This window comes from Eschscholzia californica, unplaced genomic scaffold (genome assembly GCF_041429995.1).
Source record: "Eschscholzia californica isolate CP2 unplaced genomic scaffold, dmEscCali1.0.p SCAF_5, whole genome shotgun sequence".
NCBI classification, from domain to species: Eukaryota; Viridiplantae; Streptophyta; class Magnoliopsida; order Ranunculales; family Papaveraceae; genus Eschscholzia; species Eschscholzia californica.
The window spans coordinates 12,393,267-12,420,584 of NW_028238472.1; the positions used below are offsets into that span (position 1 = coordinate 12,393,267).

Sequence of the window (27,318 nt, forward strand, 5' to 3'; positions counted from 1 at the left end):
GGTGTTTCGTTTTTTTGTTTTTTTGTTGTTTTATTTTCTCTCCCGTTTTTTTGTTTCCCTCGAGATTAGGTTCGGAAACGCAAACGGACGTCCGAGCCTAGTTGGTAAGACGAACCTGAGGTTTTGACTAACAGTTCAGCTTATAATACTGTCACGTAAGCATACACACGTGGGATGATACGTAGTAAGTATACGATACTATACGACTGACCTAGATTATATCGCCCTAGTTTAATGAGCATTTAATATGCGGAAATTATTGCTGCCGAACTTTTATGGTAAATTTATTTATTACTATTAATTACAATTTTACATGGAGAGAAGGCCGTTTTGGGGAAATATAATATTTTCTAGACAAGACTAGACCATGTGCTATATCAGATGCTAAAAATGGTGTCTTGGGGGGGGGGGGGGGGGGGGGGGGGGGGTAGTGGTTGGGGACATTGGGGGACATTTTCATGTCCCCCAATGTCCGTGTTATTGGTTGGGGACATTTCAAATGTCCCCAAATGTCTGTGTTATTGGTTGGGGACATTTCAAAAGTCTCCAAATGTCCGTGTTATTGGTTGGAGACATTTCAAATGTCCCCAAATGTCTGTGTTATTCGTTCGGGACACGAAATTAGGGACATTTCAAGACAAATTGTTTTTGGGGACATTTGGAGACATTTTAGTGTAAATTTGGAGAGCTTTTGGAGAGAAAATGTCTCTCAAAATATGGAAGACACTTGGGGACATTTGAGTGAGGAAGATAATAAAAATAATTATTACCAAATCATATTATAATAATATTATCTTATTATTATATTACTACATTATTATTATTATTATTATTATTATTATTATTATTATTATTATTATTATTATTATTATTATATATTTGAGTAGGTAATAAAAATAATAATTATTATCAAATCATATTATTATAATATTATCTTATTAATATATTAATATATTATTGTATTATTATTACATTATATTATATTATATTATATTACATTATATTATATTATATTATATTATATTATATTATATTATTATATTATATTATATTATTATTATATTAATATTTAACAATATTAAATAATAAATATTTACCAATTGTCCATCATATTATAATATTATATTATATTATATTATATTATATTATATTATATTATATTATATTATATTATATTATTATATTATTATTATATTAATATTTAACTATATTAAATAATAAATATTTACCAATTGTCCATCAATGTCCACAGATATCTACAAATGTCTACAAAAGTCGAAAAATATATATTTGGAAATATTAATTAATTTTTTTTATTTCATATGGTAAGACGGTAATAATATTAAAAATAATAAATATCAACTAAATATCTATCAATGTCCACAGATATTCACGGATGTCTACGAAAGTCGAAAAATATATTTTCAAAGTAGTAGGGCAAATTTATTTCGTATGATTAGACAATAATGATTACATTAAAATAATAAATGTCTACCAACCGCCATCAATGTCCTCAGATATCCACAGATGTCCACAAAAGTCGAAAAATATTGAAACATGAGTACAAATATATTATTTCATATGGTTTGACAATAATGATAATATTAAAATAATAAATGTCTACCAATTATCCTTCAATGATGAGATAATAATAATAATAATAATAATAATAATAATAATAATAATAATAATAATAATAATAATATCCACTACACATTTTGTCCATGGATTCAATATGTTGAAATGTCCCCAGGACATTTTGTCCATGAACCAAATGTCTTGAAATGTCTCTGAGACATTTTGTCTATGAATCAAATGTCTTGAAATGTCCATAAAGACATTTTGTCTACGGACAAATGTCCCGAAATGTCTTGAAATGTCTCTGGAACATTTTGTCTCTGAGTGTTCTCCAATGCCCTGAACCACTACCCCCCTTAAATCCCTTACAACATATATTTTGTGTGTGGTATTTTATGTTTGGAGTGGTATTGTTAAGCTTTTTGTTCATCTTTTCTTTTTGTTGAAAGAAGTATAGTTAAGCTTATTATGTGATTTATTCTCCTTACTTCTCTCATGGGCCATGGCACAATTCTTTTTGTGTGAGTTAACTTCTTCTTGTTTTGGTAGAAAAAAAATATATAATTGGTGCTAACATTCCATCACGAAAGAAATAATTATTGAGTCTGAGGTTACTGACTAATACTAATAGAATAAAAAGGAGATGTCTTTTTGTATACTTTTCTTATTTAAGTTGTTACTACGGGCTTTACATAATCAAGCAGACCATACCATATAAATATCCCGTCGACAAGGTGATTTACTGTGTAGGTCTAACCCTAAATTCAAGAACTAGTAAGGAGTAGATGAAAATTTGTACGTAAAAACTAATAAAGGGTTTTAAAAGAAAAACTAATGAGGTTTGAAACCTAAATTTTTTTGGGACAACCTATTACTTTGATGTTTTTTGTTGAGAAGCTATTACTTTGATGTTAGTAAGAAAGTGTGAGCAATGATAAAATTCATTCATAATTTTATAGTGTATTCAATTATTCATGATCCTCAAACACCTAATCTAACCTCGAGGGCCATACTGTATATATAAAACCATATAAATTTATAATAAACCATCATTTGTCATTATATTGTTCTTAGATTTTTCGTGTTTTGCACGTAACCTTTGTTTGTAAATCACATAATCATTATATTTAGCATCATTTCTACATCGATCTTGTGTTCAAGTACAAATAACGTTTGTAGGTATAGTTGGATCTCTTGATTTCCTCTATTTTCGGATTTTGTATGTTTATTTATTTTTATCCAAAAACATTTAGCTACGAAGGAATATCTTTTAAATTAATGTTGGAAATGTAGTTATAGTGGATTCTTTCTAGAACTAGAGTGTCACACACAGGGGTGGGAAAACGGTCCGGGAACCCGGGATCCGGCCCGATCCGCCCGGACCGTTTGGACCCGCTGCCCGTGTGTTTCCGAGCCGGGTTTACCCGGCCCGATGGCTCGGGCTTATAGGGCCGGGACTCGGACAGGGACTCAAATCCGAGTCCCGGCCCGATAAACCCGCCCGATACCCCGAGCCCGGTATTGCCCGAACCCGTTGGGTACTTGGATCTAAACCACTAGTGCCTTTTTTTATCTCTTATATAAGTGTCCACATCCCACAAAAGAAACCCTAATCCTAAAGTCTAAACCTAAATCCTCTCCCTCCTGTCTTCTCTGCCTCCCTCTCATCTTTACCACCTCCCTCTCATCTTTCACCACTTCTGTCTCCGACTCTCTCTCCCTCTTTTCTCTCCGTTCCCCTCTCATCTTCTCCTCTCTCTCCGGCTCTCTCTCTCTACGCCTCTTTCTCTCTAACTCAAACAACAACCAAGAATCAACCATGAACTAACCCTAAATCCTTAAGACCTTAAGACCAAAAATCAACCATGAACTAACCCTAAATCCTTAAGACCTTAAGACCAAAAATCAACCATGAAGCAACCAAAAATCATCTATGAAGCAACCAAAAATCATCCATGAAGCAACCAAAAATCGATCATGTTCGTATAACTGTACATGTTAAGCCTTCACAGTTCGAAATCAACTATGAGTTTTATTATATTTTGATTGTACACTTTAATTGTTGCTGCTGTTTTATTTTGTTTTTATTTTGTATATGATTTGTAGTTTCTAAAATAGATAAAGAGCTAGATCTGTTTCAGAAACAATAAAAAAAAGTTATGTATTATGTTTTCATTTTTGTGGTTGATTGTTAGTTTCTGAAACAGATCTGAACTCATTTATGAGTCAGATCTGTTTGATCAGACAGATCGAAACCAACCATCGATCTGTCTGATCAAACAGATTAGTGATCTGTTTTAGAAATATTAATGAAAATTTTATCTGATCTGATGAGGTGTAATCATGATGTAAGAATGTAAGATGGATGATGATATAGTGATTTTTTTAATTCTTTCCTTAACAGATGTTAATTTTGTTAAAAAAAATCATATATAAAATGTTATTTAAGTAATTATTTGTTTTTATATGAAAAAAATATTTTTTTTTAAATACACTTTAACTCATCAAATTACTCGAGCCCGTCCGACCCGAGCCCGTTGGAACCCGCTCGGGCAGCCGGGCTTGGACGGGCTACGGGCTCTGTTAGGGAGAGTTCTGTCCGGCCCGATCCGCCCGCCAACTCCACGCGGGCTAGGCTTTCTCTTGCCCGATCCGCCCGAGCCCGGCTATGTATTGCCCGAGCCCGTCCGAACCCGTCCGATTCCCACCCCTAGTCACACATATCTAGTCCGTCCTACCCCATGAAGAAAATGAAGTTTGAGACATAACATATGTAGAGTGAGAAGAAAGAAGTTTGCAGGGACAATTAGGAGTTTAAGGCGACTACAATGGTCTAACTTATAGTGCCAATATTTTTAAGTGTTGTTTGACAAAACTAAAATAAGTTACTTTTTTGCTTATTTAAGTAGAAAAGTAAAAATAAGTTAGTTTAGTAACGTGATAATTTACGACTTCACTTAAATTAAAAGTTTTGCTTATTTTCAGCTTGACTTTAAAGTTAAACAACTTTTCTTCACCATATGCACGAATCTTACTTTACCAAAATATTTGTTTTTTGTTTGTTTCATTTCCACCACCACACCGTTGTACCACCACCGTACATCAAACCTCCACCACCACCACTACCGTACCTCCACCGCCACACCTCAATCACCACCACTACCACCAATGTATCTCAACCATCACCACTATCATTTGTCTCTCAATGACCACTACCACTACCGTACCTCCACAACTACCACCATTATACATCCACCACCACTATCTCATACCTCCACCGTGCATCCACCACCACCATACTTCCACCATCATGCAGCCAGGGTTAGTTTCCGAAGATATACACTAGCAGGCTGTATTTGTTGAAGCAACAGCCAGGGTTAGTTTTATACACTAGAAGGTAGTATTTGACAAAACAAAGCTGATCGGCTCAATTGGTGTTGTTGTTGGGTGTGCGCGGCTGAAGTCACGAGGTCGAATCCCCCTGTCCCCATTCCCCTCTTTCTTTTTCTTCGCTTTTTCCTTTTCTTTCTTAGGTCATGCTAAGAGAGAAGTCTTAAAGGGGTATTGTAAATTTTAAAAGCGCCTTTCTCAAATAAAGAATAATCTAAAGGAGACATACTAAATAAAATAATGAAAGTCTTCATCAAAAAAAATAAAAATAAAATAATGAAAGTCTATTTTGCTTCAAATCCAATCCTCTTTCACTTCATCTACAAAATCTATCGGGTTCAACGTCTTTATTTTCCAGTTTTTTCTTTTACAGGCTAGCCAGGCCTAGATTTGAATCCTCGCTCCGCCATTGACTACCACACCTCAATCACATCATAACCACCACCGCTTCCATCACCATATCTCAAAGACTCCACCATCACTACCACCAATATCACCACCGCCTCTTCCAAAAGAGTAATCATGGAAATCATAAATAAATTTAGTTGAAATCAGGTTTTCTTTATGAGACAAAGAAAATAGAAAAGTAAATTACATTACCAAATTAATTTTTTTACTTATAAGTAACATTTTTATCAAATATACTTATGATAATTTTTTACTTTTTTAAAGTAAAAGAACTTCTATTTTTGGTTGTCAAACGACACCTTAATCTTTTTATGACTTTTTTTTTTTTATGAAATTGGATACCATCAAAAGTCCGCAAATTTTACTTGAATGTTTTTCCTATAGTAAGAAACCACAAAAAGAGAGATGTAATCCAAGCAGCGAAACAAAGCTTGCGCTTGTTCGACCAGACATAAGACACCCCATCAGACTTCTTAGCAACTCAAGTAAAAGACACCAAAATAAATAGAATTTCTGAACTCGTGGATTGTCTTTAATACTTTGGATACCCTACAATGAGTGTTCTTCCTCGAGTTGACCAAGCGGATGACAGAGGAAGAAATCGATTGAATGATGACCTTCAAAAGATGGGACCGAAGAGTCCATTCAAGAACTAGCAAGAGTGTTCGTTGGACCTGCATCAAATAAATGTTGTTTTAGATTAATTCTATTTTTGTTAAGTTTTTGGTCATCCAACTCAAAATCAATTGACAGAGTGGAGAAAACCTAGACATTATATTCTTGATTGCTAGTTATTCCTTCTCTCATATGGGACTATTCTCACACACCCCCTCACGTACTGCGTGGTTAGCGTAACTAGTGTTTTTTGTTTCGGGTGCAGTGGAGTTCGTGTGGCTTTTAAGCCTATAACGTGTGGGCGTAACTCTGTTACCATGTTAAGTTTGTGGTCATCCAAGTCAAAACCAATTGGCAATGAGTGGAGAGGACCTAGACATTATATTCTTGATTGCTAGTTATTCCTTCTCCCATGTGACACTATTCTCACAATTTTGGTTCCTGATTTGTGACCAACTGGCCTATTTGGTCTCATAAATGTCTTGCAGTTCGACTTAGCACCAATTATGTCTAACAGATCGATTTGGCTCCCAATTTTCGTCAAACTTTCAAGTTACTCTTATTGCATTTTTACAATTATACTTTCTTTTTAAGTGGTCAACCTCTTTCTATCCTTCACCTCGCTCTTCCATTTCATCTTTCTCTTTCTTCCACCCCTTCTTCTTCTTCTTCTTCTTCTTCAACTTCAGAAGTTTGACGCCCGGAAATTTTCTGTCAGCCACTTAAGAAGTGTTCACAGAAGTTCTAAATTTAAAAGTTGTCGGCAGATAGTCATACCTGACGACTTTCTACCTGTGACCTTAAGTTGAAGAAGGCGAGAGAAAGAGATATGAGGTGGAAAAATAAAATAAAAATCTATAATTACAAAAAATACCATAAGGGTAGAAATAGAAATTTTGACAAAATTAATTTGGAGCCAAATCAAACTGTCGGACATTTATGAAGGCCGAATCACCCCGTTGGTCAGTGGTCACAAATTGGGAATCTAAACAGAACTAACACTATTGTCCTTACCATCACTATTTTGAATTATGATGAGGAATAACCAAACCTATGCTTGCAAGTTGATTTAAAACAACCATATAAACATCCACATTTGTCTTCAAAGAGAGGGAGATGGTGTCCATCTCAAAGTAGAAGAAGAGCTATAGTGACTTTGATAAGTACCATTATCAGTATTAATATATGACTGGATAAGTGGGAGACTATTTATTATGGATGTAAATGGTTGATGGGGGAGAAGAGAGGTTTCCCTCAATCAAACTATCACGCTTTATTCTTCCATAAATGCCATAATATATCAGAGAGTAAAATATGATCATCTTGGACTGAAGAATATATGCTATGAGCATGAGATTATCTAAATTGTACTATATCAACTATTTATAAATGTAGCACCTCCTAGCATTCAAAAATCGATCGAAGTACTAGGGAGATACTTGATGTGCCAAAGTTGTTTATAAAGGGAGGAAAGTGTAAAGGTGCCTAGCTAAGTCAGACTCCATCATCTTCGGTCGGTGAGATTAGTATTGAGTCTGGTTAGAATGTGGTCTACTAGAAGATGATCTAAGTTGTTAGCTTGTCTGGTTTCACTTCTTGTGGTGCAAAAACCTATAACTTAACTAGGCCTAGCTTGAAAAAGATAAGATAATCATGTCTCACTTCTTTAACACTATATTGTGCTCGCCCAAGCCAAACAAGCGCAAAGTTCTGTTCCTTAGCAGAACTCAGCAAGCCCATCCAAAAAACTTCGACACTTTCCAAACTAGAACTCGTACCTAGAGCTTAGTTTCCAAATGCTCCTTTAAGCGACATAGGACTATCCAACTAAACTCGTATAATAATCCAAACAAAACAAGAGAGGAGGCGAAAATTCTACACCATGGAAGAAAAAAAGCAAGGAGAAAATAACAAAATTACATAGTAAAAGAGTACTTCATGTTCCAATGGGAGAAGAGTTTATTGATCCAAGGTTAAAGGAAATAGTAGAAGGGTTTTTAACAAGCTTTTATTATGAGATTGAAAGGCTATTAACATTCTCTCTCTCTTAAACCCACATATAAACACACACTATCTCATACAATTTCAAGTTCAAGAGAATTTATAAAGTGAAGTAGCTTACAATATTCAATTATCAAAACAATAAAAGCTTATAACTTTTCTTCATGATCACTACCCAATTTTCCTCTTCCTCTTGACTTCAATTCATCTCCTTTAGTATTACTATTTACTCCATCATAGGAATTGACCCACCAGCTGCCAAAATCTGTTGCTCTAGCTACATTTCAACAAGTAGAAAAACTTCAAACTCTAGACTCTAGAGAGAGAGTGAGAGATAGAGAGAGAGAGAGAGAGTAACCCTTTTTCTACTTACCCTGAATAGAGCTTCAAGATTGTTCTTCACCAAGGAGAATTCATGATTTATCTGGTGAAGACACTTCAAACACCTAAACCAGAGTTCTCTGTCTCAGTCTAAGAAAATAATCAAATTTTCATAGTAACCCTAATGGTGTGTTTGGTTGCAGGATTCCTAAGTAGGATTCCTATCAAAAGTGGGATTTGGTAGGAATCATGAATCCTTGGTCTGTTTGGCTACCAAGAATCCTAGAACTCTTGAATCCTAAGAATTCCTAATTCCAAAATTTGTATTGGACCAAAATCCCACCCTACCCCCTAGGATTTGCTAGGATTTTGGATTAATGAACCTAAATTTCAAACTTAAAGTCAACAAAAAAATATTTCCTTCTACAAAATCATTATTTTTTTTCAAAATCATTATTTTTTTCAAAAATCATATTTTTTCTAAAGACGTTTAAAAATACTCAAATAATAATAAATCATAGGATTCTTAGTTGCCAAACAAGCCAAAAAATATTACTAGGATTCATGAATCCGTGGAATCATGAATTCCAAGGACTCATGAATCCGCGGATTCATGATTCCGCTATCCAAACACACCATAAGTTTATTTGCACAGATCAAATAGAACTTACCCATCAATGTTTTGTTCTTCACAGCAATTTCGAAAACTAACACAAACATTCTTAACTCTATTTGCACCTATACTGAAAACCCAAAGAAAATTTATCAGAATTATCACAATTTACATTATAAAACACTAAAAAGATAAAAAATTTAACCAAAACTTTCTGAAATTGTGTGAGAGAAACTTGGATTATGAAGAAGAAAGTACCTGGAACTGCTTCCCTTGAGCTGATGAACATGGGCATCAATTTTTTTAAAATCAACAATTGGTTGACTCCTGTGGGAAGAAATGAAAACCCTAAATGGATTAGAAGAGTGAAAAGTCAAATAAGACCCACAGAAAAAAAATTGGAAGAATTGGGGAAAGATTAGATCTTTATTACAGAGCATTTGCTAATTCATTGAGAAGCTTTTCAGAATCTTCAAAGAAGAGAGAAACAACTTCAAAAACAAAATCTGGGTTACTCTCATCTTGTAGTTGTTGAAGCTGAGTGAACTGATCATCAAGAAATCCCTTCTCACAGTCATGGCAGCACAACCAAATAAACCCAAAATCAGAAACACCCAAACAAGAAAAATGAACAAGATAGAGAAACCCATTTGAAAACTAACCTCACGAAATAGGGAAGCTGTGTAATCAAGCAACTGTGTCTGCAATTGAACCACTTCCATGGCTTCTTAAGCTTGTCTTCTTCTCTCTTCTTTCTCTCTCTATAAAAAACCCCACCAATAGTTTGGTTCTTATGATCAAAGAGAAGAAGTAAAAGTTCTGCTTTTGTGTACTAACTTCTTCCTATTTCTCTCTCTCTATATAGAATCAGTCCTTTTATTTCTCTCTCTCTCTCTCTCTCTCTCTATCATCTGTATTTGTTCTCTATTCCTTTTCTCTGAACAGATTCATATCACTTTTTCTTTCTTCAGTTGTTTATAATTTTGAAACTTGATCACTCTTTCTCTGTCTAAAATGGGTATTAAATATTAAAAGAGATTTGTGACGCAGAAGGTGATTGAGTGACTCAAATTAATTACCTGTCGATTTCTTCTTCTTTCTTAATCAGAAATGATGGAAAACATGAATCTTTAGTATTTGTTGTTTTCTCTAACGTACTTATTTTAGTCCTTATCTGCAGATCCTTGTATTCATGAAAAGGAAAGTTTTTTTTCTTTTTCTTTCTGTTGTTGTTTGGCCTTGAGTTTAGGATACTAGAGCAACTCCAACCCAGTCTGTGTTGTAAGGCGAAAAAAATCATTTCCTTTCATTCAAAAGTTTCAGCTTCAGCTCAGCCTACAAAAATTCAGTTCCAATTCTAGCCTCTCTTTAGGCCTAAAATTTATGCATGTGGAAAACGCGTGTGTGAACTTTTCGTGAATGTGCGAAAAACGTGTGTGATCCTGTGTATGTGCGAAACACGTGTTTGAACTATTTTTGAAATAATTTTTTTTGAAGGTTAGAGAATTATTCGGGGACTGACACTTGTGTAATTGGAGAAGATATAACCGTTGGAGAAAATTCAACGACTAGAGATGATCTCCAACATGACCGTCGTGATTCCCAACGGTCATGTTGGGGACCTTCAGCCGACCTGAAACCTTGGGTCGTCTGAAGTTCATAGCTCAGCCCCCTCATCGACCTAGGTTGGATGGGTTGGCTGAGACCGATAATTCAAATTTTTAGTTGAAGTTGCTCTAATAACCCACTCAGGTAAATAATCGGTCTAAATCGTAATTCTTATTTTGATTTCTTTTGTCTTTTAGCGAATATGAATCTGAATAGGTACTAGGGCATCTGTTATTTTGGGGAAGAAACGGTCCACTCAGAATGGTAGTGTTACAAGTATCCCTTCTCACATTGAATCTGAATAAGTACTAGGGCATCTGTTATTTTGCTCGGGATAAAAAAGAGTTGGGAGTAAAGATAGGGCATCTCTAGCTTACTCATGTTCTTCTCTTCCCAAGAGATAAATGATGTTTTTTATTATCTTTTGATTCGGGTTATTGAGTACCTCAATTATAAGAATAGATTGAATTAGTTCATAGATACATTCACTCTCTATATTTCTAACTAGTTTTTCGTATTTATCAACTCATGTACTCAAAATACATTAGATCACTAAGAGGACATAAATTGAGTTCCAGCAATTTTAAGTAGTAATATTAGAAGTTCGGTCAGACATAATCTCAACCCATTTCACACTCTTTCGATCAATTTTCTCTCTCTCTCTTCAACATTGAAGATGAATAAGACGAAGGTGGTGACTGACATGACTATTTGATGGCCTCATTACGAAGATTTGCAACGGAAGAGAGAGAGAGAGAGAGAGAGAGAGGGATACGAAGAAGGTAATGACACGAAGCATTTGATATATCTAGTCTTTGTTTCATGGTCATAATCCCCGAGAAATTGAAAGAAATATGTTAGAGAGAAAATGAGAGTCATAGTTAAGAGGGGAACGATAACTAGAGAGAAAATAAGGGCAAAATAGAGACAAAATATAAATTTAACTTTGACCAGCAAATATGCTTAAAGGAGGGAATCTGGGTAGTTAATGAAATATAAAGATCTATGCACAAAATAAGTCAGATATTAAGCCAAATAGAGAACAAATATATTTTAATGTATAATAGCAACACTTGTTTTGTTCTTTTCATTATGTAGCTCTATTCATTCGAGTTGAGTTAGACTTTAATGAACTGAAAATCAACTCAAATTGTTCGTTCAAATAAATGAGATTAAAAAGATACAAACTCACATTTCAAATCTAAGAAAAGGAAGACAGATGCTCTAACTACTTTGAAAATATGGGGTTTATGGCCTCTGCCAAGATATTCGACCATATACTAGAATAAAAAAAAGCAGTGATACCGAAAGAAATTAGATTCTTCTTTACAAAAATTGATGGAACATTTCTACACCCCCTCTCAATTTTCTACTTTCTCTTTGGATGAATATTCAGCCCTTCATTTTCATTTTGATCAGGGGCGGCCCGTGACAAAAGCCACCAAAGCGGTCACTTTGGGCCTCAAATAATCAAGGGCCTCATGTTTCATATTTCGTATGTAACTTACGAAAAACTAATACTCCACAATTTAAGCCGTAGCTTGGTGGTAAAGGGTTCAGATCTTAAATGAAAAGTCAAGGGTTTGATTTGTTGGGGTCCCTCCTTATAATTAAAGGACTCCTAGTTGGAATAGGATTTCCCTTATTCCTTGTTTGGGGAAAAAATAGAAGTTTCTATTTTTTCAAGCCTAAAAAGGAATTCCTATTTTTTTTGGTAAACCTCCCTATTTATCATTATAAAAGGGAATGAAAGGGAAGAGATTATACACAACAACTTCCAGAACAAAGAGAAGTCAGAGAAAGAGAGATTTCTGAAGTAGTTCTTTCAAGAGATTAAAAGAGCAGAATATTGGTTTGAAGAAAAGAAGATTATTAATCTTGTGAAGCAATTTAGTTTGTGGTTATCTTCTTCAACCTTTAGGAATCTAGGATTTGTTCAAATCCTAAGGAGTAAGAGATTTTATTTCTTTGTTTCTTTGTTCAGTTTATCCACCATAGGTTTGGTGAAGAGTTGTTTAACCCATTATTTAATTATAGTGGAAGATTTCTGGACTAGGTCCCGTGGTTTTTTACCTTCTACTTTGGAGGGGTTTTTTGCCACGTTAAATAATCTTGGTGTCTCTACTTTTACTTTCACATCGTTTATCTTCATATTACTGAACAAGTTAATTAGGTTATTTTTCCTAACAAGTGGTACCAGAGCTAAGGTTGGATTTATTGTTCAGAAATATGGAAGTGAATACTAATCGCATGATTAGTTTAGATGGAGAAAACTACTTGATGTGGAAAGCAAAAATGGAAGATTTGTTATACTGCAAAGACCTAGCTGCACCCATTGAAAATCACGGTACAAAACCGATGAAGATAGATGAAGAAGACTGGAAGGTATTAGATCGTAAGGTTGTTGGATTTATTCGACAATGGGTAGAACCCAGTGTTTTTCATCATGTATCAACGGAGACTTCCGCTTATAGTCTATGGAGGAAATTAGAAGAATTGTATGATCAGAAGACAGCTGCCAAAAAGGCTTACTTGTTCAGAAAGCTAGGAAAATTACAATATAAAGAAGGAACCTCAATTGCTCAACACTTTAATGAGATGAAAAGTCTAGTAAACCAGCTTTCTGCAATGAAGTTAGTTTTGGATGATGAGTTGCAGGCCTTACTTCTTCTAAATTCTTTACCAGATAGTTGGGAGACATTGGTGGTGTCTCTTAGCAATTCTGCTCCTGATGGCATAATGCGTATGAATCACGTAACAGGTAGTTTGTTGAATGAAGAAACAAGAAGGAAATCATCGTCAGACGAGTCTCATTCAGAGGCACTTGTTACAGAAAGACGGGGGAGAGGTAAAAGTAGAAAACCTCATAACCGTGATAAGTCAAGGGGGAGATCAAAACCAAAGAAAGAAGTTAGATGTTTTGGTTGTGGAAAAATGGGTCATTACAAGAGTGATTGCAAGAAAACAAAGAAGGAAAATAAAAAGGATGATGAAAAACAAGATAATGTTGCGGCAGTTGCCTCAGGTGATGACATTATCTTACTCTCAGGTTGTGGAGACACTTGCTTAAGTATGGCTGAGTCAGAACCAGAAACAACATGGTTGGTTGACTCAGGTGCTTCGTATCATGCTATTCCATGTAAGGATTTCTTTAACTCTTACAAAACTGGTGACCTTGGCAAAGTCAGGATGGGAAACTTAGGTTTCTCAAAAATCGTAGGAATTGGAGAAGTGAAAATTGAGACGAGCACAGGGAGTACATTGATTCTTAAGAATGTGAGGCATATACCAGATCTTCGATATAACCTAATCTCTACCGGAGTATTAGATGATGAAGGGTACCACAGTCACTTTGGTGATGGAAAGTGGAAGCTCACAAAAGGGTCAATGGTGATAGCAAGAGGGAAGAAGTGTTGTACTTTATACAGAACTCAAGTAAAACTGTGTAAAGGAGAATTGAATGCAGTTGAAAAAGATTCTTCCACTGATCTTTGGCATAGAAGACTCGGGCACATGAGCGAGAAAGGACTTCAAATCCTTGCTAAACGACAAGACTTACCGAACGTAAAAGGTATAAATTTAAACACTTGTTCTCATTGTTTAGTAGGAAAGCAACATAGAGTATCCTTTCAAAGGAATGCATCTGAAAGAAAATCCAGTGTTTTGGAGCTCGTTTATTCTGACGTTTGTGGACCTTTAAAGGTCAAAACACTTGGTGGTGCTTTGTATTTTGTTACTTTTATAGATGATGCTTCCAGGAAAGTTTGGGCATATGCCATAAAGACCAAAGATCAGGTACTTGCAGTTTTCAAGAATTTCCACAACATGGTAGAACGGGAGACAGGAAAATCATTGAAGTGCATTCGCACTGACAATGGAGGAGAATACATCGGGTCGTTTGAAGAGTATTGCAAAACCCATGGTATTCGACATGAACAGACAGTTCCCAAAACTCCACAACAAAATGGTGTAGCAGAACGCATGAACCGCACTATTGTGGAGAGGATCAGATGTATGCTCTCAGAAGCAAAGCTGCCTAAAAGCTTCTGGGGTGAAGCAATGCGTACTGCATGTTATCTGATTAATTTATCACCTTCAGCACCATTAGATGGAGATGTAGCTGAGAGAGTGTGGGCTGGGAAAGAAGTCACTTATGAACACTTAAGGGTGTTTGGTTGCAGGGCTTTTGTGCATATACCTAAAGATCAAAGAGCAAAGCTTGATGATAAAGCCAAGCAATGCATCTTTTTAGGGTATGCAGATGAGAAGTTCGGATACAGGTTATGGGATCCAGTCGATAAGAAGATTATTAGAAGTAGAGATGTGGTCTTTCTTGAAAATCAAACTATTGAGGACTTTGGGAAAGTTGAGAAGCATGAGAATCATAGTAATGATCTCATTGATCTAGATCCACATATCTCTTCTAAGGTTATGCATGATAATGCAGGTGAAGAACAAAATCATGAAGATGAAGCTCATGAAGATGTTCCTATGGGTGATGATGTTGAGCAGGAAATGGAAGTTCAACATGAACCACCAGCTGAATTGAGAAGATCTACTAGAGATAGAGCACCATCTACCAAGTATCCTCCACACGAGTATGTGATGGTTACAGATAGTGGAGAACCACAGTGTTATGAAGAAGCCATAGATGATGAACACAAGAAGGAGTGGTTGAAAGCTATGCAAGATGAGATTGAATCATTGCATAAGAACAACACTTTTAAGTTGGTTGAAAAACCTAAGAATAAGAAAATTCTTAAAAATAAGTGGGTTTTCAAAATCAAAACCGAAGAAAGAAATTCACAACCACGGTATAAGGCACGCCTAGTGGTGAAAGGATTTGGGCAGAAGAAGGGTATTGATTTTGATGAGATTTTCTCTCCGGTGGTGAAGATGTCCTCTATACGGTTAGTATTGGGATTGGCTGCAAGTATGAACCTAGAAATTGAACAACTAGATGTCAAGACCGCTTTCCTTCATGGTGACTTGGAGGAAGATGTGTATATGGAACAACCAACAGGGTTTGAAGTTAAAGGTAAGGAACACTTGGTTTGTAAGTTAGAGAAGAGTTTATATGGGCTGAAACAAGCACCAAGACAGTGGTACAAAAAGTTTGAATCATTCATGAAGGATCAAGGGTATCACAGGACGGCTTCAGATCATTGTGTTTTCGTTCATAAATTTCCTGATGGAGATTTGATTATACTTCTACTTTATGTTGATGATATGTTGATTGTTGGTCAGGATGCTAATAAAATTAGCAGGTTAAAGAAGGAACTAAACAAGTATTTCGATATGAAAGACTTGGGTCCAGCAAAACAAATTCTTGGCATGCATATCTCTCGTGATAGGAAAGCTGGAAAGCTTTGGCTATCACAAGAAAGATACATTGAGAAGGTTCTAGAAAGGTTCAATATGGACAAGACAAAACCAGTGAGTTGTCCATTAGCCAGTCACTTCAAGTTGACTCGTGATCACTGTCCATCAACTAGAAGTGAGAAAGAAGAAATGGAGAAAATTCCTTATGCTTCAGCTGTAGGAAGCTTGATGTATGCAATGGTGTGTACAAGAACGGACATTGCATTTGCAGTTGGAGTAGTAAGCAGATTTCTTGCTAATCCAGGCAAAGAACATTGGTTAGCAGTGAAGTGGATTCTGAAGTATCTTAGAGGTACGTCTAAAGCTCGTATATGTTTTAGTAATGATAAGCCAGTATTAGTCGGTTACACAGATGCAGACATGGCAGGAGATGTAGACTCTAAAAGGTCCACATCAGGCTACTTATTTACATTTTCAGGGGGAGCAGTGTCATGGCAATCTAAATTACAAAAGTGTGTAGCTTTATCTACTACAGAGGCAGAATATATTGCCATTACAGAATGTTGCAAGGAGATGTTATGGGTGAAGAGGCTGTTAGAAGAACTTGGTATGAAACAAGATAATTATGTTATTCATTGCGACAGTCAAAGTGCCATCCACCTCAGTAAGAATTCTAGTTTCCATTCTAAGTCCAAGCATATAAATGTGAGATACCAATGGATCCAAGATGTTCTTGAAGACAAGGTGTTGAAGATCGAGAAAATCCATACTGACGACAATGGTTCAGATATGATGACAAAACCATTACCCAAAGGCAAACATGAGCTATGTAGCAGTGTTGCAGGTTTGGGGATGGTAGGTCCCTCTTCATAAGTCGGGATGGGGAGTTTGTTGGGGTCCCTCCTTATAATTAAAGGACTCCTAGTTGGAATAGGATTTCCCTTATTCCTTGTTTGGGGAAAAAATAGAAGTTTCTATTTTTTTCAAGCCTAAAAAGGAATTCCTATTTCTTTTGGTAAACCTCCCTATTTATCATTATAAAAGGGAATGAAAGGGAAGAGATTATACACAACAACTTCCAGAACAAAGAGAAGTCAGAGAAAGAGAGATTTCTGAAGTAGTTCTTTCAAGAGATTAAAAGAGCAGAATATTGGTTTGAAGAAAAGAAGATTATTAATCTTGTGAAGCAATTTAGTTTGTGGTTATCTTCTTCAACCTTTAGGAATCTAGGATTTGTTCAAATCCTAAGGAGTAAGAGATTTTATTTCTTTGTTTCTTTGTTCAGTTTATCCACCATAGGTTTGGTGAAGAGTTGTGTAACCCATTATTTAATTATAGTGGAAGATTTCTGGACTAGGTCCCGTGGTTTTTTACCTTCTACTTTGGAGGGGTTTTTTGCCACGTTAAATAATCTTGGTGTCTCTACTTTTACTTTCACATCGTTTATCTTCATATTACTGAACAAGTTAATTAGGTTATTTTTCCTAACATGATTCCTACCATTTGCATTGTTTAAATTTTACTTAATCTTTTTCTAATATCCATTGTATGGGGCCCTCAATTTTTGGTTTCGCTTGGGGCCCCCGATATACTGGGGCCGGCCGTGATTTTGATTGAGAATCTTAGAAGTTCATATGACCTGCAGGTGGTGGTTGTTTGTGTTTGTCATGTCCACATGGTGTAACTTTTTTTGTTGTTGAAATCAGTGTAACTTATTTTGATCAATTAATGTGACATTATAGGTTATTTAAGTCAGCATATTCTGAAATGAAACTAGTTTTATGACTAACTCAAACGGATTAAAAACAATCCCAATCACCCATTCAAACAAAAAAGCATTCTAAAACCGACCATCGACCTAATTGAAACTGTTCGGTTGTAATCCCATATGAATTTAACCAAAACATATGGTTACGCACTTGTTGTCGATGTTTGATTGCTTAATCTTGTAAGTTGTAATAAGACAATGGAAGAGGATATCATTATTAATTTTCGACATTGAAATGCCAATAAGCACCACACTAGTAAAATAAAGAAAAAAGTAGAAAGAAATAGTGAATGGAGAATATTTCCTTTAATCTTGCTTATTTTTTCTTTTAAAATATTGCTAGTTTTTCATTATCTTACATGTTCATAAGGATGATGCGGTGACTAACCTTTCGCTTTTTCTATTTTAGCTCATTAATAAGTGATTTGGTTCTACTAAGAGCAACTGAAAATAAAAAATATGCATTGGCTAGGTCTATAATGATATGTTTGAGCATTCCGTTCCGGACCTAGAAGAACAAAAGCGTTTTCGTTTTTGAATTGTCAGCGTTTCTTGAGTCCTTGACTTCTGAGGTGGAAGACTAAACCTCTTACCACTCCAACCAAAGATTGTGAGGGAAGAACAAAACGTTTAACTCAGCCAGGCCTTTTTATTTGTTTACGAGGAGATATCATTGGTGTCTCAAAACCATGGATTCACTAAAAAAACAAAAGAAAAAGAAGAATAGAAGATATGGGAGAGATTTGTTTGATATGGGGATTAGTATAAACAAGGATTTGCATGAATGTGCCACCATATCCTTTTAACATAAACAATTGTGATCTCTCAGAATCATATCTCAATTACCCATGACTACCTTTCTATATAATATTGTGGATATACATGTTCTAGAGAGAGAGAGAGTAGAGAGTAGAGAGTAGAGAGAGAGAGAGATGAAAAATATTCTTGGAATCATGACTTTACTCTGATAGATTGAGGCAACGTGAACTTGGGTTTTGCCCCTTTACTTTGGCAGGAGCCAGATTTTCAACCCAACCAATTCCCATTAAACAAGCATGTAGGGCCTCATATGCAACAATAAAAGAAATTATGCCAAACTTAATAGAACAATATGTGGTTCCGAAATACGCTAAATAAGTGCATTTATCATATCAAAACAGAAGAAATAAGGTCATATTAAAGAATCAGTATCGACACAAAGTACTCATAAAACACAGAACAAGAAGTTGCTTAAGTTTAGCAGTTCTTGGTATAGTTTAGCATGGAAGATACAACTGATGATTCGAAGTGAAAACGGTAAGGATGATAATTAAGTTATTAACATACCTTACAACTTCTTCGGCAGGCACCTGGAATTTCTGAAGATCCAACCATATACTCTGGGTTCTTTGTGCATTCACCAAGAGACGCCCATTGCTCACATCTATCGTTTTCGTCTTTGCAATCACCACTACTCACAGTCTTGTCGAATGAATCTACGTGTATCCATTTTGTTGCAGACCATTTTTCACCTTCGATTACTGGGCACCCACCATGGAGACTCATAGGGTCTATGGTGGCACTAGGATGAAGACTGAAGAAGAGAAGAGCATCCCCTTTCCGTGGTTTAACTAAAATTTCGCCGAGAAAGAAACAGTTTATAAATGTCATTGTGAATCTAATGAATGAAGTTTTTAAAATGAAAATGACAAGAAAAGAAACAGTAAAAGATCGTATAATATGATTCATGAACTCACCTGCTATTCCTTTCTTTGCACAATCCGACAAATCATCCTTCGATGGAGGAGTTCCACGGTGTGGTAGCTCCTAGAAATATAGTATGGAAATTACATGTATTAAAAGAAAGCGTTTATTCGAAGGTTGTTCAAACAATAAAGTTTGATCCAAAAACTTAGGCTTAATGCAAGTAAATTCTGTAAGATACAGAGATTTATTAAGATTAAACTACCTACCACCATTCTGGAAAAGTAGGTAACGCTTCGATGTTACCACCAGTACTAATTTTACACCACTCATCCCTGATTTAGGCAGCACACTCTGTCAGCCTAGTTCCACATGGTATAAGTTCTTTTCTTTTCTTGGGATGGGCCTGAATTAGAAGACCCTTGAGCATCCCGCCTGACCAAACTAGGTCCCCTAGTCCACCCAGAAGGCCTAGTAAGTATGTAAAAGGAGGTGGTCCTACCTTATAACTCGGGTCTAGACGGTCTTCCTAGCAATACATATTGCAGCTCACAGAACTTTTAGAAAAGTGATATTTTTTTTGTCAAGATCTCAGACTCACATTCCTGGTTTTCAGTGATATACCGTATAGCCGCATCGAGAGAACAAAGTCAAGAAAAAGAAAAGCCGAACAGATGTCTCAGAAAATCGAAAAGTATAGACGTGTTCTCTGATAATTGAACGAAAGAGTCCAACATAAGTCACATAAACTAAAACGTAAACAGGATAATCGTCGAGTAGTTGGATTAGAAGATAAAGAAACTTTAAATTTTCAACTAACCTCTGCATTCGGAAATACTGTCTCACCACCTTTAACCACATCCGATAGATACATAAGCACAGTGGCAAGTCGGTGCCCTCCCCTAGCAATATTAACCTTGTCCTGAAAGTAATCATAGTGTGCATCGTATTTTTGCCCATACTCGTATCTCAATACTTGCATATCTTCTCCATTTTCTGAAAAAGATGAAAGAAAAAACCGAGATTCTGAAGATTGATTTCTAACCCAGGGATACACAATTACTGTATTTGTTCGATACTTCGATGCATTAAATTCGTGAAGAACTCAACAACAACAAATAACGGAGATACAATATAATCTATAATACAACTGGAAGTTATTAGATTATATACCTTTTGGAAGAAAGGTCCATGCAGCAATCTTGTCCTCAATATGCGCCACAATAGGATCCTAGAGAACAAGAGAATTAGATGTTTTTTTTTTGGTAATATTATCAAGACATAACCATATGAAATATAGGACCCATACTATTAATGAAGTAACAAAATCTGTGTATATTGATTTCCAAAATCTGCATTTATGGCCTTGAATATTTGTTGTTTCGTTCCTCTAGTTCACTATTCTTTACTTGTTTTTCTACGTGTTCTTTGTTTATTCAGATCACGAAGCTACTGAAAGCAACTAAACAAATAAGAAATTTCAAAACGAGTTCAAATTCAAATAAAGTTTTCAGACTCTAAGAAAGCTTACACCTTCAAGCCACCTCAAAGATGATTTCGCCTCGCAAAGTGGAACAGCCTGAAGTAGGACCTGAGAGCGGGCTACCTCAAATTCCTTATCAGGCGGGCTTGGGCAGGCTCAAAAGCTTATGTTGGCTAGAAGTACGTTACTTAATACAGTAGTGATAGAGCCAGAGAAATTCTAGACAGATTTGGGAGGGACTTCCCAAATCAACAGACGGGATTTCCTCTTGATTGGTTCACAAATCAAGAAGAAGTTGACAAACCAATCCCACCCGTTGATTTGAGATTCCCTCCCAATCTGCCTACAATTTCCCTGGCTCTATCATTACCATTTCCTACTTAATACTACATCCAATCCACATTGCCCACACAAGGCCGCCACAATAGTTAGAACCCCTGAGCTCGTCGATCTTGTGAATTCCAATATCTCGACCGGCTATCAGGTCTTAGGCTTTTCTCCAACTCGTAGTGTAAAGGCTTAAATAGCCTTTTAAAACATCAAATGCTATTGGGTCCTGTTAAGTTTGTGGTCATCCAACTCAAAACCAATTGACAATGAGGGGAAAGGACCTAGATAGCACATGTTTTTTTTTGTTTCGGGTGACTGTGGAGCACCTGTGGCTTTTAAGCCTATCACATGTGGCCCTAGCCCTGATACCATGTTAAGTTTGTGGCCATCCAACTCAAAACCAATTGGCAATGAGTGGAGAGGACCTAGACATTATATTCTTGGTTGCCACGTAACCCTTCTCTCATGTGGGACTATTCTCACATCCATTAAACCTCATCTTTTAATCTCTTTAAAACCATCAAACTCTTAACGGCCCACCTTGTCAAAACATAAAAAAGAAAGCAATGAATGATCAAACCTTAGCTTTAGAAATGAACATTCCTGAGCTAGTTCGAACATCGCTTAGTGTACTCTTCCCAGAAAGATTATCAGCAACAGCAGATCTCTTCAGTTCCGATTTCGCCTGCCACACCACAAAACCAAACCAAATTAACCTAAAAAAAAAAAAACAAGACCAAATTTCATCCGATTCTCCAATAGAAATTTCATTTAATTAGAAACTTACAAGAGCTATCATATGATCACATTCTTCATCAGTGAGAAAACCTTCGTAAACAAAAGCTCTACAACAAGATTAAATTAAACCCCATTTTAACATTTAATTTGAAGGATTTAAAGAAGATTTGTGTTTGGATGAAATTGAACAAAACAAACAATTAACTACCTGGGTTTCCATGAAACTTGCTTTACTTTTGAAGGTTGAATTATGGTACCAGTTGAATCTGAACTTGAAGATTGGATGATAAATAAACTAATTGAAATCACAAAGATTAAGGTAAATTTGGTAAAACCCATAATCTTAGATTCGATCATTTTTAGAGAGAGAGAGAGAGAGAGTTGAAGTTGAGCAGTTCCCTGATGAAAAGAGAAATGGAAACTCAGATCCAGTTCAATTTTGGTGAGGAAGACTTTTTTTTAGTCAACCCACCCAACAGAAATTTAAACGCGCGCCCCACTTTTCATATAAAACCAGACCCAACAGAATTATGATCTACTATATCATATTATTTATATCTTTAATAACATATATTCAATAACTATGGATGCTACATTCTCTAAGAATCGAACCTCATAGATGATTTTTCATTCAATGAATTGACGAAATTTTTTCAGTTTTGCATTAGAGATGCTCCGCTGCACTTGAAAAGCTAAGGGTGGCGTGATTACAGTGGAGATCCTTGGAAGTTTGTGTTAAGTTTGTGGCCATCCAACTCAAAACCAATTGGCAATGAATGGAGAGGACCTATACTTTATATTCTTGGTTGCTAGTTACCCATTCTCCCATGTGGGACTATTCTCACACGCCCCCTCACGTGTGGCGTTCTTTGAGCCTAACAAGTATGTTTTTTTTTTCTTTACGGGTGACGTGGAGCACGTGTGGCTTTTAAGCCTATCACGTGTGGGCCTAGCTCTGATACCATGTTAAGTTTGTGGCCTTCCAACTCAAAACCAATTGGCAATGAGTGGAGAGGACCTATACTTTATGTTCTTGGTTGCTAGTTACCCATTCTCCCATGTGAGACTATTCTCACACGCCCCCTCACGTGTGGCGTTTTTTGAGCCTAACACGTGTTTTTTTTCTTTACGGGTGACGTGGAGCACGTGAAGCCTTTCACGTGTGGGCTTAGCTCTGATACCATGTTAAGTTTGTGGCCATTTCTACCGCTGAACCTAACGTTTAAATCTAAAGAACACCTGTGAACCCCGTAGTATTTTCGGTACTAGGTCGTGTTAAACGAACAAGTAAACAGATAAATGGATGGGCAGATCAGACACTTTGATGGAGGGACATATGGGAGGTCAGACAATGCCAAGTAAGCCTTCTTACCCCGGTTTGTCCGCTTAAACCTTGAGTGGGAGGATGGGCTGTGCCTGTCTCGAGCAGCAGCCGCTCATAAACACTCGTGGACTCGGGTGTCTGTGGCCAGGTCTGGGCCGCCAGGTCAAATCCCACACCTAATCCAAACCATTTAATATATGATGACTATTTTACTTTCAAAAACACATTAAACTGACATTGATTAGTGTACATTGGGATATGCTATTGTAATACAAAATGAATATGTGATGAACACGTAAACCTATATAATTGATGTTTGAAGGCCATATTAAAACCTTACATGCTATCCTAGGAGGCCTTAAAGCCCATTAATAACCACATTTCAAATGCATAATTCATAGTCTTATTTATCTAACTTTAATATAGGCAGCGACTTCGGGGAATAATAAAAATGTTTCCGGGTATCCAAATTTTTTTGGTTGAAAGTTTTAGGAAGTTTAGATGCCCCAAGACTTCAACCCATCTTTCTTTTTCCTCACCGACAAGGCTATCATGCCAACGACCCTCTTTTTCTCTCAGATTTTTTTCTTTTCCACCAGCCCACCTCGACCATAATCGTTATTTATCTTTCTCTCTCTTGTTCTTTTGTTTGTCCCTATGTATCTTTTTTCTTTCTCTCCTCTGGCAAAAGGAACTGTTACCTTTGTCAGAGCCCCTCTCGTCCGAGACGAAAAAGAAAAGGCTAAATCTCTTGAAGAAGGTTTCCGGTCGTCTATGTCGAAAAGAAAATGTTAAATCTCTCGAGGGTTTCGAGGGATCTGTAACCCTAAATTGAAGGTTTCGTGGCCAGTCAGCATCAAAAGTGGGCACAAACATTTCGTGGTCGACCGACCACGAGATGTTTACTTCACGTCTCATGACTAATCGACTATAAAATGTTTACTTCACGTCTCATGACTAATCGACTATAAGATGAATGTGATGCGAATAAGGCTCCAGCGGATCATAGGTTTGATTTCGCATGGTTCTGGATACAATTTCATGGCATACCACTCAGCCATCTTAATGCTACTATCGTGAATCGTTTGGCCAGTAAGTTGGGTAATTATAAACCGGTAACAAAGGAAGAGGCTTCGAAGTGGTCTTTGTTCGGACGGGTTAGGGTTGAATTCAACATTGCAGAGAAATTCCCGCCAAAGGTTAATTTAAAGACATCCAATACTCAACTTCTCTCTATTGAAATCAGGGTGGAGAGACTACGAAGATTTTGTAACTCTTGTGGTCGTATTGGTCACTCGATTAATTTCTGCCCGATAATTGTTCAATTTGGTGACCTTTTGAAACTACCTGTTTCAGAGGAGCAAAAAGCTCTTGTTTCCTTGGCCATAGAACCACAATATCCTCCCCATTACAAAATCCCCTTCCAAGTTAAAATTTTTGGAAGGGAGATAAGTTCCTTTCAGGGAATTGATAACTCCAATTTCCCGGGTATTTTGGGGGCGAATCCTTATGACCAGGATATTAATGGATACATGGACTCTAACAAATTTTGGTTCCATGTTGGATGAATTGATACAGGTTAAGAGAAGTCGTGTGTCGAAGTCTAATGAACAAAATTATACAAATCCTATCTCTAATCCAGTATATGTGAACTGTTCACACGGAAATGCTATTAATGGAGACAATGTTTCAGATTCATCTATTAATCATAGTTTGGAGATAAAGGAAAGTTCAAAGATGGGTGAAGAACGAATGCGTCGTCAGTTAAAGAGGTCGATGAGACAGATTTCAACTTCTACTATAATTCCAACGGTTCTGGCTACCGAAAAGCCGATGGAGGAATGAGTATTTTCTCCTGGAATTGTCGTGGACTTGGGAACGACACGACAAAAAATTCTCTTTATCAGTTCCTTAAGGCCACTAGGCCATATATTGTATTTTTATCAGAAACTAAGTTGAATAATATGAATAATTTGCCGTCATATTGTAATGTAGGATTAAATAAAACTTTCCAAGTTCCTTCTCATAGTAGGGGAGGAGGATTATTATTGCTTTGGAATGATGCTATTAATTTATCTATTAATTTTTCCTCTATTAATCTAATTCATATCACTTTGATAGGTTCATCAATTGAAGAGAATCAAGCCATTTTCCTTGTGTATGGTCCTCCTCGTCTTCAAGACAAATCGGCGTTTTGGGACAATTTGTTGTCCAGAATATCAAATATTAATAATCCTCTTTGTTGTATAGGCGACATGAACGCTTTGAGTTCGCATTCGGAAAAATTGGGTGGCTCCGAAAAGCCCGGGTCCAGACGGGCTACCTTGTATCTTTTTTCAACATAATTAGGACGTTATAGGAGATGATCTCGTCAAATACATTCAGGCAGTCTTCCGATCAGGTTCTATTAATCCTACTCTTAACTCCACTACTATTGCCTTAATTCCTAAGGTCAGAAATCCGAGTATGGCCTCGGAGTTTCGCCCTATTTCTTTATGCAACTCTATTTACAAATTCATCACTAAATTAGTTGCTAATCGTATTAGACCTTTCTTAGAAGACAATATTATGTGGACCCAGAACGCGTTTGTCCCTAATCGACAAATTCTAGATAATGTAGTTGTGACCCATGAAATCATACATTTTATGAACTTGTCTAAAGCCAAAAAAGGAGGCTTTTCCCTCAAGATGGATATGGCCAAGGCCTATGATAGGGTCAATTGGTCTTTCTTGATTAAGGTTCTCAAAGTGACGGGTCTTTCGGGACCTATACTTAACCTCATTATTTCTTGTGTTTCGACTGCCCATTTTAATGTTCAGATCAATGGTACTCTGTATGGGGCTTTCTCGGCTTCTAGAGGACTAAGGCAAGGGTGTCCATTATCACCCTACCTTTTCATCCTCACCTCTCAATCTCTCTCTTTACTTATTCATCATTATGAGAGTCAATGTATCTATACAGGTTACAAATTGAATGATCAATGCCCATCCATATCTCATCTACTTTTTGCAGATGATCTAATTTTGTTTAGAGAGGCTAATCTTAACAATTTAAATGCTGTTCTTCGTATCATGTCTGAGTATGCAGAGTTTTCAGGCCAATTAGTGAACTTTGAGAAGTCTTCTATTTTCTTCGGATCAGGAGTACCTCCTTTGATGCAATCACAATATATATCCCTGTTACAGGCACCAAAAATGACATCTCAGGCTAAGTATTTGGGTTCTTTAATACTAAAGAAAGGTAACAGAGTTGAGTCTTATACCTGGTTATTGGATAAATTTCGGAAGTGTTTGGCAGGTTGGAAACAAGGTTTAATCTCTCAAGCTGGGAAAACAGTACTTCTGAAATCAGTATTGGGATCGTATTGTACTTATCCTTTTAGCTATCAAAAGGTACCAAAAACAGTAATCAGTCATTTAGAGAGGGAAGAGAGAAGTTTCTGGTGGGGGCATGAACTAGAAAACCACAAATTACATTTCATCAAATGGAGTATTATTACTAGTTCAAAAAACAGGGAGGATTGGGCATTAGATCATTAACAGAAGTCAATGAATCTTTATTAGCTAAAATGGTGTGGAGATTCATATCAAATCAAGATGCAATATGGGTGAAAATTTTAAAGGAAAAATACTTAAGAAGTGATGATTTTTGGTCCACAAATGGCAAATCAAGACAATCACCATTTTGGAGATCAATCCTACAAGTTAGGGATGTTTTAAAAGATCACATTATATGGCAAATTGGAAATGGAACAGAAGTCCCTATTTTAGATCCATGGTTACCAGAAATTGAAACTAATAAACCACAATTGATTCAACCACTGCCATCAAATATTAAGAGAGTATCTGATCTTATCAATTCTACCACATATCAATGGAATCAGGCCATTCTCCAACAATACTTTAATCAGGATACTATCCAAGCTATAAACAATTTACTAATCACTCAGCACCAACAGAAGGATACATTACTATGGAAGGAAACAAATAATGGGAAATTTTTGTCGAAATCATACTACTCCATGATAAAAGGGAACCTGTCTCTTCCTGAAAATCTTTCTAACTTTCCATGGACAAAATTATGGAACAAAAAACATATGGATCCCAAAATTCAATTATTTATATGGAAGTTATTG

The 27,318-nt window shown here is 36.3% G+C and overlaps 2 protein-coding genes across 3 annotated transcripts; both read right to left on the reverse strand.

Annotated features, from left to right (window-relative positions):
* Nucleotides 1-7,974: 7,974 nt before the first annotated feature.
* Nucleotides 7,975-10,279, reverse strand: LOC147537146 (histidine-containing phosphotransfer protein 1-like). Of its 2 annotated transcripts, none has more exons than XR_015225611.1 (6): nt 9,589-10,126; nt 9,360-9,490; nt 9,185-9,253; nt 8,950-9,056; nt 8,366-8,494; nt 7,975-8,269 (listed from the first exon to the last, which is right to left on the reverse strand). XR_015225611.1 is itself a non-coding variant. In XM_086641702.1 (6 exons), exons 1-6 carry the CDS (start codon nt 9,646-9,648, stop codon nt 8,219-8,221), a joined length of 456 nt encoding a protein of 151 aa, XP_086497828.1. In that variant the 5' UTR covers nt 9,649-10,279; the 3' UTR covers nt 7,975-8,218. The 2 variants fall into 2 exon arrangements, 1 of the variants encoding a protein (XP_086497828.1); XM_086641702.1 differs by having other exon boundaries at nt 8,366-8,438; nt 8,985-9,056; nt 9,589-10,279.
* An 8,459-nt stretch (nt 10,280-18,738) lies between these two features.
* LOC147537147 (putative prolyl 4-hydroxylase 4) lies at nt 18,739-22,382 on the reverse strand. Its single transcript, XM_086641974.1, has 7 exons — nt 22,067-22,382; nt 21,908-21,965; nt 21,701-21,805; nt 20,481-20,538; nt 20,128-20,303; nt 19,361-19,430; nt 18,739-19,234 (listed from the first exon to the last, which is right to left on the reverse strand). The coding sequence occupies exons 1-7, from the start codon at nt 22,213-22,215 to the stop codon at nt 18,942-18,944; spliced, it is 909 nt and encodes a 302-aa protein (XP_086498100.1). The 5' UTR covers nt 22,216-22,382; the 3' UTR covers nt 18,739-18,941.
* Nucleotides 22,383-27,318: the final 4,936 nt, after the last annotated feature.